At 56.3% G+C, this 12552-nt stretch overlaps 1 protein-coding gene across 1 annotated transcript; it reads left to right on the top strand.

Annotated features, from left to right (window-relative positions):
* The first annotated feature begins 2275 nt into the window (after positions 1-2275).
* On the top strand, positions 2276-8797 carry SLC35E4 (solute carrier family 35 member E4). The gene is made up of 2 exons (XM_055322864.1): positions 2276-3516; positions 7834-8797. Exons 1-2 carry the CDS (start codon positions 2898-2900, stop codon positions 8265-8267), a joined length of 1053 nt encoding a protein of 350 aa, XP_055178839.1. The 5' UTR covers positions 2276-2897; the 3' UTR covers positions 8268-8797.
* Positions 8798-12552: the final 3755 nt, after the last annotated feature.

The raw sequence follows: 12552 nt of genomic DNA, 5'->3' as shown, positions 1-12552 counted from the left end.
GCCCTAGCAGTGAAGTGATTGATCTAGGCACATGCAGTGATGAGAGGAGAGGTGCAGCCCAGTTGCCAGAAATGGGTTCTTCTCCTGCTCCTGGTGCTTCCCGGAGTCCCTCCCTGAATCACCCACTTCCCATAGCAGGTTGGGACTCCAAAGAGCAGCAATTGGATCTGAGGGATTTGAGTCTGTGGGCAAAGGAAGGCTGCTCTGGGCAGGTCTGGGCTTTTGGATTGACCCCAAGGACAGTGAAGAAACCCGCTGCCCCCATTTTTGCACAAGGTAATATCCTGTGGAGAGTCTTGCTGCTTACAAGTCAAGGCAGGTTAAAAACTGAGGCTCTGTAACCCAGACATAGTCTGAATCCCTCACCAGCACTCAGGCTGCACAACCCCTGCTTTGAGCTGTGCCCTCAGTCTCCCCCTTGCCCCCCACTGCAGTGTGGGCAGCTCCCTCCATCCCACCATGGCCCACTCAGGCCTCATCTTGATTAATGCTCATTATTCATAGCCCACCCCTTATGAGGCAGGGCAAGTAGGAGCTGCTTTGTGGCAGTCTTGGAGGAGTTGTAAACACTGCCTACCACTCCCTGCTAACTCAGCACTGAGAAGGTCAGGGTGTTTACTAGTTTTTAATTTATTATTATTTTAATTAAAGGAAACTTCCTGGAAGATTGACAAAATCTCAAAAAGAATATAACCCTTAGGTGGCACTGACTCCTCCTCTTCAGGAAATATGGAGGGAGGGAAGTTGCCTCCTTGGCTGCCTTAGTTTCTCTCCCACAACCCTTTCTGGAGAAACCCTGTCTAAAAACCCTTTATTTTAGTCCTTGATCTGGAAATCCTTTGCCTTACAATCTGGGCTATTAAGCAGCTATTTGTAGGCTCCAGCAGGCATCGGAATCTCCAGAGGCAAATGCAAAAATGCAGATTCCTGGGCCCACCAGAGAGCGTGGGATTCAGCAGGTCTCCCGTGAAGCTGGGGGCAGGTGTCGGGGGAGGACACAGATCTTGTTCAATGATTATGAGGGGGCTTGGGGTACACTTGTCATCCCGAGGTCTGACCACGAGGGGGCGCCGCGGACCGAGCTAAGTGGTTGACCTTTGAGGTCCTGTTCCTCCGGACTGGCTGCTGTCATCAGGACTTGCTGGTCAGACAGCAGGCTAAGGGTGAGCCGTGTTCTGGTGGGCAGCTTCCGCGGGGAAGGACGCCCGATGTCAGGAAAGAGGCTTGCAGCTGGCAGTGGGCACCTGCCTGCGCCAGGCGTTCCACCTTGGTTCTTGCGCACTGGGACTCGAGCTCAGAGACTCCAGGGTCCATCCTGGAATCCCAATCAGCTTGTTCTGCTCTGGCGTGCGCGGTTTACCCAACCCTGAGCTCAGAGAGCATCTGTCGTTCAGATGGGAAAGCAGAGACCCAGGCAGGGGCAAGGGCTTAGTGGCAGCTGCTCTGGCTCCCAGCCCACCCAGGGCTCTTTGTCCTGCTAGGGCTGAGTGCAGAGGGCAGACCCCAGAAAGACCAGCTATGGAGTCAGCTGAGTGCCCAGGGGACGGGACAGGGGCTGCTGGCCAGGGATAGATGCTGGCTGGTACCCCACTTCCACAAATGTGGGTGGCCTTGGTGATTCAGTTTCTCGGTGCCTGGCTAGAGGGGGCTGGCCCTGGGCTGGGAGAGGGAGGAAGTGCTGGGAATAGGGAAGGGCTATGGAGGGGCCTTAAGGGGCCCGGTGCTCCAACTCCTCCACATGCTGAGGTCCCAGGGAATCGCTGTGGCCAGAGATCGGGCGACCCCAAGATTGGTCCTGGGATGAGGGAGGGCCCCTGGGTGGGGGTCCTTGAAGATGCAGTCTCTTGTAGCTGGGGCTTTTATTGGGTTCCCTCACAAGGCCACCTCATTGTCCCCGCCCTGTGTTGGTCTCCATGGGGGGCTTGCCTTGGCGCGGGGTGTAGAGGGGCTGATCCCGCACTGGGGGCAGCGGGGACAGGCAGCGGGGCTGCGCCGGGGGGTCGGCTGGGGGAGGCCCTGCGGGGCGGGTGGAGGAGCGGCTGGGAGCGGGCGGCGCGGGGCGGGGCGAGACATCCCTCGGGCTCCGGGGGCGGGGCCCGGCCGGGGGCGGCGCTGGGGGCTCCGCTCAACTTTCCGGGTGCGGCGCGGGCGGCGGCGGCGGAGGCGGGGCCTCAGAGCGCGGGGCCTCGCCCGCCGGGTCGGGGGGGCTGCAGCCTGGCGGGAGCTGCTGCACGAGCCGGAGCCGGAGCCGCAGCCGCAGCCGCAGCCGCCGCCCGCGCCGCCGCGAGCCGGAGCGCCCGGGAGCCCGAGCCGGAGCCGCAGCCGGAGCGCAGGCCCCGCCGGAACCTAGCCGAGCCCAGCTCGCCGCCTGGCACCGGCCGAGCGCGGGGCGGGGTGTCAGCTGGCGCCGGGCCTGAGCGCACGGCCGAGCCGCGACCACCGGACACCGCCGGACACCCCGGGAGCTGGTGCCCCGATCGCCCTGCCAGGCCTGGGCCCGGCCGAAGCAAGCAGTAGGTCGCGGGGTCTGGACCGAAGAGAAAAAGGAACGAAGACTCCATCTCATCTTGGAGGGGCTTAAAAGCGGGAAGGAGAGTGGGGACTTCATCTGGGACTGGGCAGAGGTGCCCGCAGCCTCCTAGGCCAGGCTTGAGCCCCGGAGAGCCCAGCACCCCAGCAGCGTGGCCTGGGTTCTGCCCTGGCTGAACCAGGGACACGGCGTATCTCCTGGACCTTGGCTGGCACAGGCCTGCCACAGAAGCAGTGCCCTCACCTGTCTGAGGCGGGGCCCAGGATCTGGGGAACTGGGATCCGCCTGCCTGGCCCACAGGGGGACTCTGGTGGCCCAGAGCTGGTCACTGGGGAGCCGTCCTCCTGCCCCAGACCCGCTGGTACGGATGTGTCGCTGCCCGCTGGAGCACCATGACGGCAGGATGACCTCAGCCGAGGCAGTGGCAGTGGCTAGTGGTGCTCGGGTGGCTGGGTCCCCTGAGTGGCCCCCTGACACCCCCCGGACCCTTGGGCAGCCTGGCCGGGCCCGGGTGGCAGTGGCAGCACTGGTATGGCTGCTAGCGGGAGCCAGCATGTCGAGCCTCAACAAGTGGATCTTCACCGTGCATGGCTTCGGTCGGCCCCTGCTGCTCTCAGCACTGCACATGCTGGCAGCAGCATTGGCATGCCACTGGGGGGCACAGCGCCCCATGCCCAGCCGTACTCGCCGCCAAGTGCTGCTGCTCAGCCTCACCTTCGGCACCTCGATGGCCTGTGGTAACGTGGGCCTGAGCACGGTGCCCCTGGACCTGGCACAGCTGGCCACCACTACCACACCACTGATCACACTGGCCCTGTCAGCCTTGCTGCTCGGCCGTCGCCACCACCCGCTACAATTTGCCGCCATGGGTCCACTCTGTCTGGGGGCTGCCTGCAGCCTGGCTGGGGAGCTCCGGACACCTCCTGCTGGCTGTGGCTTCCTGCTGGCTGCTACCTGCCTCCGTGGCCTCAAGTCCATTCAGCAGAGTGAGTGCCTGGGTCACTGGCTGAGAATGTGGGGATTGGGGTAGGCGTGTGGCCTGGATGTCCCTGTGAAGAGTATGGCTATTATCCCATTTTCTAAATGAAGAAATGGAGGTCCATGACTTTGGAAGAGGCAGAAATGGAGGCTCAGAAAGGGCAGAGAATTCCGGGCCCCAAACTTAGGCTCTAGACCCCAACCAATATTTAGTAGTTGCCATTGATCTCTGTCTCATGTTTTGTCAAATCGCTTATCTTGTTGCATCTCTATACTGCTCTGATGAAGGAAGTAACTATACTGTCCCCATTGACAGGTAGAGAGACTTGCCCTAGGTCATGTGGCCTTGAGCAGCAGAGGCAAGACCTGAACCCAGGCAGTCAGACTCCATGCTGTCCATGTGACGTGGTGTAAGGCTCTGGACCCACAGGAACACCAGATCATGGGAACCCAAGAGAGAGAAAGAGGGAGGGACCTTGAGCTGGGATTTGGAAGGTGAAGGGTTTGGTTAAGTCTGGAGAAGGGCTGATATTTACTGGGAGCTGCAGTGTAACAGGCCCTATGCTGGGTGTTGACCTTGAATTGCCATGGCAACCACAACCTTCATTCTCATTTGATGGTCCAAGGAACTGAGACCTAGAGTTCATGAATTTGCCCCACCTGACCTCTAAAGAAATGAGACAAGGGGGCTCTGGGCAGAAGGTGATGTGGAAGCTCCAGGTTGAGACCCTGCTAAATCACTGAGGGTAGAAGATGCCTTCCTCTCTGTCTTACCAAGGGGCATCTGAGTCACAGTGCCCCCACTCCCCTCGCCTCAACCTAAGGGAGATGTGGGAGAGGGCAGGGTGCCCAGTTGGTATGGAGAGGCCTGGGATCCAGCCACGCCTTTGCTCATACTTGCTGGTCAACCTTGGGTCTTATCTGGGCCTTAGTCTCCCTGTGTGTGTTCAGAGGAGGAGGTTTGGAGTTGATGGAGTTCCAGGGGCCTCTTGCTCTCTCTCCCTTCCAGCTCTGAGATCTGTGACCCAGGCCTGGGAGGAGGAGGGGCTCTAAGGATGCTAGGCTGGGGTTGGGGGCAGCCTGCAGGAAAGGGAAGGTGGAAGTTAGAGCTCAGGCCTGTCCTGGCATCCTCAGAGCCAGGACTCAGAGGCCCTGTCCCCGTCCTCCTGGGCCCTGAGACAGGACCAAAGCTCTGTTCTATTTTTGCCAGTTACATGAGAGCTGGTGGCTGAGCTTGGGCCAGAGCTCTGGGCCTAAGTCGGCAGTGGGAAACCTGACCTCTTGCCCCCCACCCCCCACCCCAGGCAGGGTCACAGCCTCCAGGCCTACAGCACGCCTGCTTCTCACCCAGGCCTCAGGCACAGGAGGTGCCTGGTGTTGGTCTCTTTCTTGGCTTCTGCCAGCTACCTCCTTCTCTCCCAAGTGTCAAGCACCTGGCCCTTGAGGTGGGTTGGGTGCTTCCTCCAGTCTCCTACTGCACCCTCTGCTTCCCATCACAGCTCTGAATGTCCTGTATTGTAGCCACTTGGTTACCTATCTGCATCCCACCAGATAGGAGCTCTGAGAGGGCATGAATGGCTTTCGGCCTCTCCACGTCCCCAGCACCTGGCCTGAAGCCTGGCACAGGCAGGTACTCCCTTAAGTGGTTGGGTTATTAACGGCTCTGATGGCAAGCTTGTTAGGCTACATGGATGCCATGGATGCTAAGGAGGGAGCTTAGGAGGCTGGATGCCTCACCAGCCAAGATGGGAGCCTGGCAGAGATGGGGAGGAACAGACTGGAGCCAGGAAGTGAGATGGGGTTTTGATAAGAGGAGGTTTCTACTTCCAGGGGTGCATTTTCAGACTAGAGTGTAAACGGCAGGTACCAGCTCCTTTCCTGAGAGCAGACTCAAGGGGGTAGGGATGAGAGTCCAGGAAGAGGATTACCCAGGCAGCCGAGGGCAGGACCAGTAGCTTCTTTCCCACCTGGGCCACTTGCAGGCCCATGGTGGGGCTACACTCACAGAAAGCGTGGGAAGTGAGGTGCCAGCTTGCTGAACTTGCTTTCAGCTTTACTCACCTGCATCCGAGAGCAGCCTGACCTGATCCCTGTCTGAGCTCTCAGTCTGGTGGTGAGATGCACTCAGAGGCAGAGACTACACTGGTGGGAGAAAAGTTCTAGAATCAAGGTGGGCACAGGTATGGGGGCGGGGTGGGCGGTTTCTTCTTCCTGGGGAGACCAGAGGAGAGGGCATTCTGGGAGTGGGAAGCAGGCCTTGCTAGGGCACGGATGTCAGCCAGCAGGAGCGGCAGGGAGGATCATGACAGCTGCCGTGGTGAGCGGTTGCCACTGGGCACCAGGCCCTGAGCTCAGCACCTTGCACCCTCCTGTGGCGGGGGGTGTTGTCACACATGAGGACACAGGCTGACATGCGTGATATTAACAGCTAGTGCGGGAGCAAAGAAAGATGGAACAAGCCAGCAGCCAGCGGAACAGAGGGTCTAGAGAACCTTTGTCTGTAGGGGCAGAAGCCTGGGTGCTTTCAGATGCTGAAACAAAATTGCCCTTAGAGGAGGAGAGGTTGAACTAGAGGGTTTGGTGGGGCTGGCAGGGGAGGGATCATTAGGGGGACAGGAAATGGAGTAAGTGGCCTGTGGCAGAGGATCACTGCTCTTTCCCTGGAGGGCCAGAAGGGGAGGCAGAGGGCTGGGTGGGATGCAGACTGTGCAGAAGGGGCTGGGGGTGGTGGGGAGGTTAGGACCCTCCTGCCTGGCTGCCTCACGGTGGGCGAAATTCACCTAAACACCTTCCCGTGATGGGACCTCTAATGTATAAGCCACATGCTGCTTGTAATAGTGCTAAATTTGGAGTGAACGAGCAGGAGGCATTCCAATTATCTGTTCATTTCTAGAAATGCTTGAGCTAGAGGGACTGTTGCCTAGAGAACAAAGCCAAAACATCAAAATGAAACCGAGAGAGAAATACGGTTTTCCTTTCCTGGCCTATGAGTAAGCACCCCTGTGGCTCTTTGGAAATCGTGTGTCAGAAAATGCACAGAGGCTCCAAGAGCCCTGGGAGGGGGCCTGGATCAATTACTCATCTCTCTCCACTAAAGCTTGGAGAGGGCCCCAAAACAGCATCACCAGGGTGCAGATACTATCTTTTCACTGGAGCGCTGTCTGACTTTGAAGATGGGCATTGCTTCCTTTGTGAACAGCTGTGTCATAATATGTCTAAGCACGCACACACACACACACGCACACACACACACACACACACACATCTGCAAGCTGGTAGGATCCTCTTTCCATGCAAAACTAAAAGGCTTCCTCTTAGTCCTGGATTCATCTTGACAAGCCTTCATGTTAGTAGCAAAAGATGCTGCAGATCAGTTATAAACAGTGAGTGACAGCCAAGTGCAAACAATGACTTTCTTGTTCTCCCATCATCCCAGGGGTCATAAGTGAATGAAGCTAAGAATGAACCTGCCATTTGACTCCAATTTATTATTATAAAACTTTTTTTTTTCTTCTAGTAACTGGCAGAGCTGACCTTCTGCTGGTCTGTCTGCCCTATGGTGGTGGGAGCTGCAGGGTGGGGTAGCGGGTGGGTGAGTAAGGCCTGAGACCAAGAAAGGTGGGTTAGGGTCACTTGGCACAGGGCCTTCCAAGCTGGTTAAGAACCAAAGAGATTTTTCTCCAGGGCCTGGGGAGCCCCCGAAGACTTTGGGGGGGTGGTGGGGAACAACTTTTGTGTTTATTGATCATTTGGCTATCACAAGCAGATGACTATTTCAGCATGTGGAAGGTGGTTTGAAGTGGATGATAACCGGCTTATTTATTTACCTTTTTTTTTTAAGATTTTATTTATTTATTCATGAGAGATACAGATAGGGAGAGGCAGAGACACAAGCAGAGGGAGAAGCAGGCTCCATGCAGGGAGCCTGACGTGGGACTCGATCCCGGGTTTCCAGGATCATGCCCTGGGCTGCAGGGGCATTAAACCGCTGAGCCACCGGGGATGCCCTTTATTTACCTTTTTACATTTAGAGAGCACTCACCTTATAGAGGCTTTCTAAGTGTCATCTATTTTAATATTTACAACAATGCTACGTATTAGGTGTTCTCACCCAACGTAGCAGGTGATACAGAGGTTAAGTACAGGTCACAGTCCAGGTGATGTGACAGGAGTCTTGACCTTCGTGTTATGGAGCAGGAGCCAGTAATTCTGCTGAGGAGTTGAGGCAGGCTTCCTGGGTGCTGGGCCCCGGAGCCCATGCCGGGTCGGCCAGGTTGGGGGGGTTGTCTCCCTCTGGGTGCTGATGGCTGCTGTCCTGGTTGCAGGTGCCCTGTTGCAGGAGGAGAGGCTGGACGCGGTGACCCTGCTGTACGCCACCTCGCTGCCCAGCTTCTGCCTGCTGGCGGGTGCGGCCCTGGTGCTGGAGGCTGGAGTGGCACCCCCACCCACTCCTACCAACTCCCACCTCTGGGCCTGCATCCTGCTCAGCTGCCTCCTGTCCGTGCTCTACAATTTGGCCAGCTTCTCTCTGCTGGCTCTCACCTCCGCCCTCACCGTCCACGTCCTGGGCAACCTCACTGTCGTGGGCAACCTCGTCCTGTCCCGACTCCTATTTGGCAGCCGCCTCAGTGCTCTCAGCTACGTGGGCATTGCACTCACCCTTTCAGGAATGTTCCTTTACCACAACTGCGAGTTCGTGGCCTCCTGGGCTGCCCGCTGGCACCCCTGGCGGAGGGACCAGACTGGCAAAGGTCTTTGAGACCTAGGGGAACACCTGGGTTCCCTGGGACGGACCCTAGCCTGAATCCAACGTTGGCCAGTGGCCATGGGAAAAGTAGAGAGCCGGCAGCCACTGGAGCCAAGGGAGAGAGAGGGGCCTTCTGGAAAGGCCACCTTGGAGGCTCTGCCTCCCAGAGAGAACCACTTCCTGTCCCTGCCTGCCTCTCCTCACAGACCTCACTCACCACTGGATGGTGGGTCCAGACCTGGCACAATCACTGTGCTTGTCGGACTGATTATTATGATTAGCATCAACTACTACTACAAAAATTGCTGGCCAAACTTTGAAAACCTCACCATGTTCTGATGACGACGATGATTCTTGGCGATTGCACAATCCCTCCAGGAAGTGGGGGAGGTAGCTAGGGGGCCCCAGGAAGGGCTTCTTTGTTGCTGGGATCCCCTGGGGAGTGGGGTCATCTGTGCCAACTCCAGGCAGCTGCTGTAGCCTCACCCTTGGGCCCCCCAATTTTGGGTCTTCCATCCTCAAATAAACTATTTTTGCTTGTATACCAGTGTCATTCCTCAGAGTTACAGCCAAGGAAATACAGGGAGAGCTCAGGGCCCCCTGGCCGCTAGCTGCTCCCCCAGAAACAAGGACATCCTCCCTTGCCCATCATGCCCTGTCTGGGTCCCCTTCTCTAAAGTCCCTCCCCTGGCTGGGCTGCCATTGCTCATTTTCTGCATGGTGGCGGTGGCTTCCTCCCTGCTCTGCTCTGGCTTCTCCACTCCACCTTCCACACAGCTCTGGAATTCTCTTTCTAAAACACACAGCTTCTGGGGCTCTATACTGCTCTGGGGACAAAACAGAACTTCCTGCCCCAGACCACAGGACCCTCAAGATCTGGCCCCTGCGGCCTCACCTGGTTCCTATCTTGCTTCTCTTCTCCTCGGGCTCCACCTTCCATCCTCAGCACCTTCCTTCAGGCACCCGGCCCAGGAAGGACAGGCGCAGGGTTTCCTGGCCCTGGTCTCCACCCAGGCTGGCCTTTCAGAGGGGAAGTGGGCTCAGGCTGAGTCACTCACTACCCACCCTGCCTGTGACTCAGAGATGCCGCTGGCCCAGCCCTGTCCCTGTGCAGCCTGGGCATTTCCAACCTCTACTCTGAGGCCTGGCCAGACAGGACAGATTAGATGTCTCTGGGTGCAGAGCCTCACTAGTACTCAGGACCCTTTCTCTTTCAAGGGAGCTCATTGTCATAGCAGGAGCCTCCCTCTTGCACCTGCGTCCTGGTTCCTGGGCCCCCATGGAATGCTTGGCTGAAGGGTGAGCCTGCCCCACTGCCCCCAAGCCCTGTCCGATCAAAGCCAGCCCTTGGTGGTTGTAGGGGAGGTCAGGGTGAATTGGAGTCATGCTTGACCTGGGTGCTGGCTTGTCACGAGACTTAGCGTTATCCAGTATTGAGGAGATTCCCTCTGGGCTGGGCTTATATCCTTTCTCACAGTGTGACCTGTTTGGCCTCTCTTGGTGCCACAGCGTCACCAGGAGTGGGCATTGCTGGAATCCCTGGTGGGAAGGGCTTAGCAAGTGATTCCCACCCAGGCCACTGCCTCTTAAGGCTCTGCCTTTTACTAGTTGTCTCAGGCAAGTCACTCTGCCTCTCCGAGCCTCAATCTTTGTACCCAGTCCTTGCTGGGAAGCCTCTTCAGGATAACAGACGTCACTTTCCTTGGGAAGCTCTTTCCTACCCTTACCACTGCTCTGCTCCAAGCGAAGCTGACTTGAGAATTGCAGCGAAAGGTCACCCCAGCTCCCCACACTTCAGGCGGGGCGCTGAGCACATCCCATTGTCAGAACTAGTCGACCAGAGCCAGACCGGGCTCTGGAAGGGTCAAGGCAGCTGTCCTGCTCACCGCTGTCTCACCAACACCAGCACAGTACCTGGCATGGGTAGAGTGGGCGGAAGAGAATACTAGTCAAGAACAGGGAGTCGGACCTGGGTTCAAACCCCCGGCATGTCTAAGCTGTGTGACCCCAGGCAAGGGCCTTCTCCTCCTGTGCCTCTGTGTGTTCAGTGGGCACAGCAGTAGAGAACCTAACCCTGTCTAGCTCTGGGGAACTGCAGTGGGCTAACGTATGGCAAGTGCTTAGCAATAGTGCCTGAAACCTAATAGGTCCTCAAGAAATGTCAGCAGACTAACAACAGAAACCCCAAGGGGTTCCTCGGCTTCCCCCAAAAACTTTTCATACTAGCCACTTCCCTCCTACCCAGCCTTCCATCCACATTGAGAGCCCCCCAGGACTTGCTCTAAGAGCACAGTGGGAGGGATGCCCCAGCTCTCACCCTCTTGCCTGGCTTTGGAGGAAGCTGGGGAGGCTGGGTCTGTGCTGGGCATCCTGCCACTGTGGATTCAGAACAAAGCTCCTGCCTTGTTTTAGCCCCAGCTGTGAAGGGGCCCCTCCCTACCTCCCCAGGGGGCCCTTGGATTGTCATTCCAGGGGCCAGAGCAAACAAGGACTCTTCTTGCTCTCTGCTCTGTTCCCAAATCAGCTCAGGGATGCCAGAAGCTCCACCATCGAACTGCCCCTGCTCATTTGCCAATACTTCCTGGAAAGAACACAAAACACAGTGGAGAGCCATGGGAGATTTTGAGCAGGCGAGCCATGATGTTCAATAAATGTTTCTTGATAGTGGCCCTTTAGTTTGGTCTGGGTCCGACATGGAGGGGAAATTGACTGGAGGTAGCGAGATCAGGGAAGAGGTAGAATAGGTCCAGAGGACAATGGGGACAGTGTTGTGGGCACAACACAGAGTACCAGCAGTTGTATAGATTTGTATAGATTTGGGCACAACACAGAGTTACCAGCAGTTGTATAGTTGTATAGATTTGGGGTAACAAACTATTCCCAATATTACAGCTTAAAGCAACATGCATGAGTATCTCACAGTTCCTGTGCATTAGGTATTTGGGAGTGGCCTAGTGGAATAGTTCTGGATGTCACCCACAGCTGTAGTCGTAGGAAGGCTTGACTGGGGCTGGAAGGTCCACTTCCAAGAGATGGGTCATACACATGGCTGTTGGCAGGAGGCCTCGGTTCCTTGCCACATGGGCCTTTCCACAGGGCATCTTGAGTGTCTTCATGACATGGTGGTAGTTGGCCTCTATCAAAGTGAGTGAGAAAAAAAGCAAAGAGCCACAATGTCCTTTGTGACCCAATTTCAAAAGTCACACTCCTTTCTCTAACATCTTCATTTATTATGTAATTCTAGTATGTCATTTCTCTGAGATGGGTCAATCCTATCCAGTATGGGCCCTCCAACTTTGACTATCCTAAGGGCATGAATACCAAGAGGAGGGGATCTTTGAGGTTAGCTCAGGCTGGCCACATCAGTGAATGTTTGTTGAATGATTGAGGGGCACACAGCTTGGGGCCATGGGGCCTCCTGCTCCAGGTGGGACTTTGTTTGCCGCACCTCTGCTGTGGGATCCTGCCCACAGCGGGCACTTGGCAAATGTTTGCTCAGAGAGGGCCGAAGGCTGCTTTCTCTTTTCCTCACTTGCAGACAAGAGAAAGTCTGGGCTCCTTGGTCTGGTATTTGAAGCCCTGGATGCTCTGAGATCTCCAAGCCCATTCCCCATGATTCTTCAGCTATACAAGGCCACCCTTGCTCCCTGTGCCTGATGGAACCTTCCAGTATCTAGGTCTTCTCCTGCCCCCTCCTGACAGCCACAACCATCATGTGCCCCCCCCTCCTCTAATCACTGCCAGCATCCCAACTGGGTAGATTCCAGTGCAGGAGTACCTGCTGCCTGGACTGGGCATTTCACTTTGTATGTAACTTTGGTGTGAGAACCCTGTCATTGCATCTTATGTTGGAACCCAATATCAAACAAGCTGAAGCTGAAGCACCTTAGCTAAACCAGGAAACCCCTCACCACTGAAGCACGTCTGCCAAATTTCCCACGAGCCCTGTTTGAAAGCCACAAATCTAGTTTAATCCTTGTCATACATATAAGGAGCCCAAAGAGGAGGAGGAATCAAGATGAAGATCTTAGTCTGTTCAGGCTGCTATAACAAAATGCCATAGGCTGGCTTGCTTACAAACAACAGAATTTTTTTTAAGGTTTATTTATTTATATTTATTTATTTATTTATTTATGAGAGACACAGAGACAGAGAGGCAGAGAGACATAGGTAGAGAGAGAAGCAGGCTCCATGCAGGGAGCCTGACGTGGGACTCTATCCCAGGTCTGCGGGATCACACCCCAGGCTGAAGGCAGCGCTAAACCGCTAAGCCACCGGGCCTGCCCTAAACAACAGA

The sequence above is a fragment of the Nyctereutes procyonoides genome, unplaced genomic scaffold (genome assembly GCF_905146905.1).
Source record: "Nyctereutes procyonoides isolate TBG_1078 unplaced genomic scaffold, NYPRO_anot_genome, whole genome shotgun sequence".
In the NCBI taxonomy this organism is placed as follows: Eukaryota; Metazoa; Chordata; class Mammalia; order Carnivora; family Canidae; genus Nyctereutes; species Nyctereutes procyonoides.
Note: the sequence above shows the minus strand (reverse complement) of the source record. Positions and strands in the feature narration are given on the sequence as shown.

Coding starts and splice junctions, on each gene's coding strand:
- SLC35E4 (XM_055322864.1), top strand. CDS start 2,898: ATGTGTCGCTGCCCGCTGGAGCACCATGACGGCAGGATGACCTCAGCC. Junction 3,517..7,833: donor CCTCAAGTCCATTCAGCAGA/GTGAGTGCCTGG, acceptor TCCTGGTTGCAG/GTGCCCTGTTGCAGGAGGAG.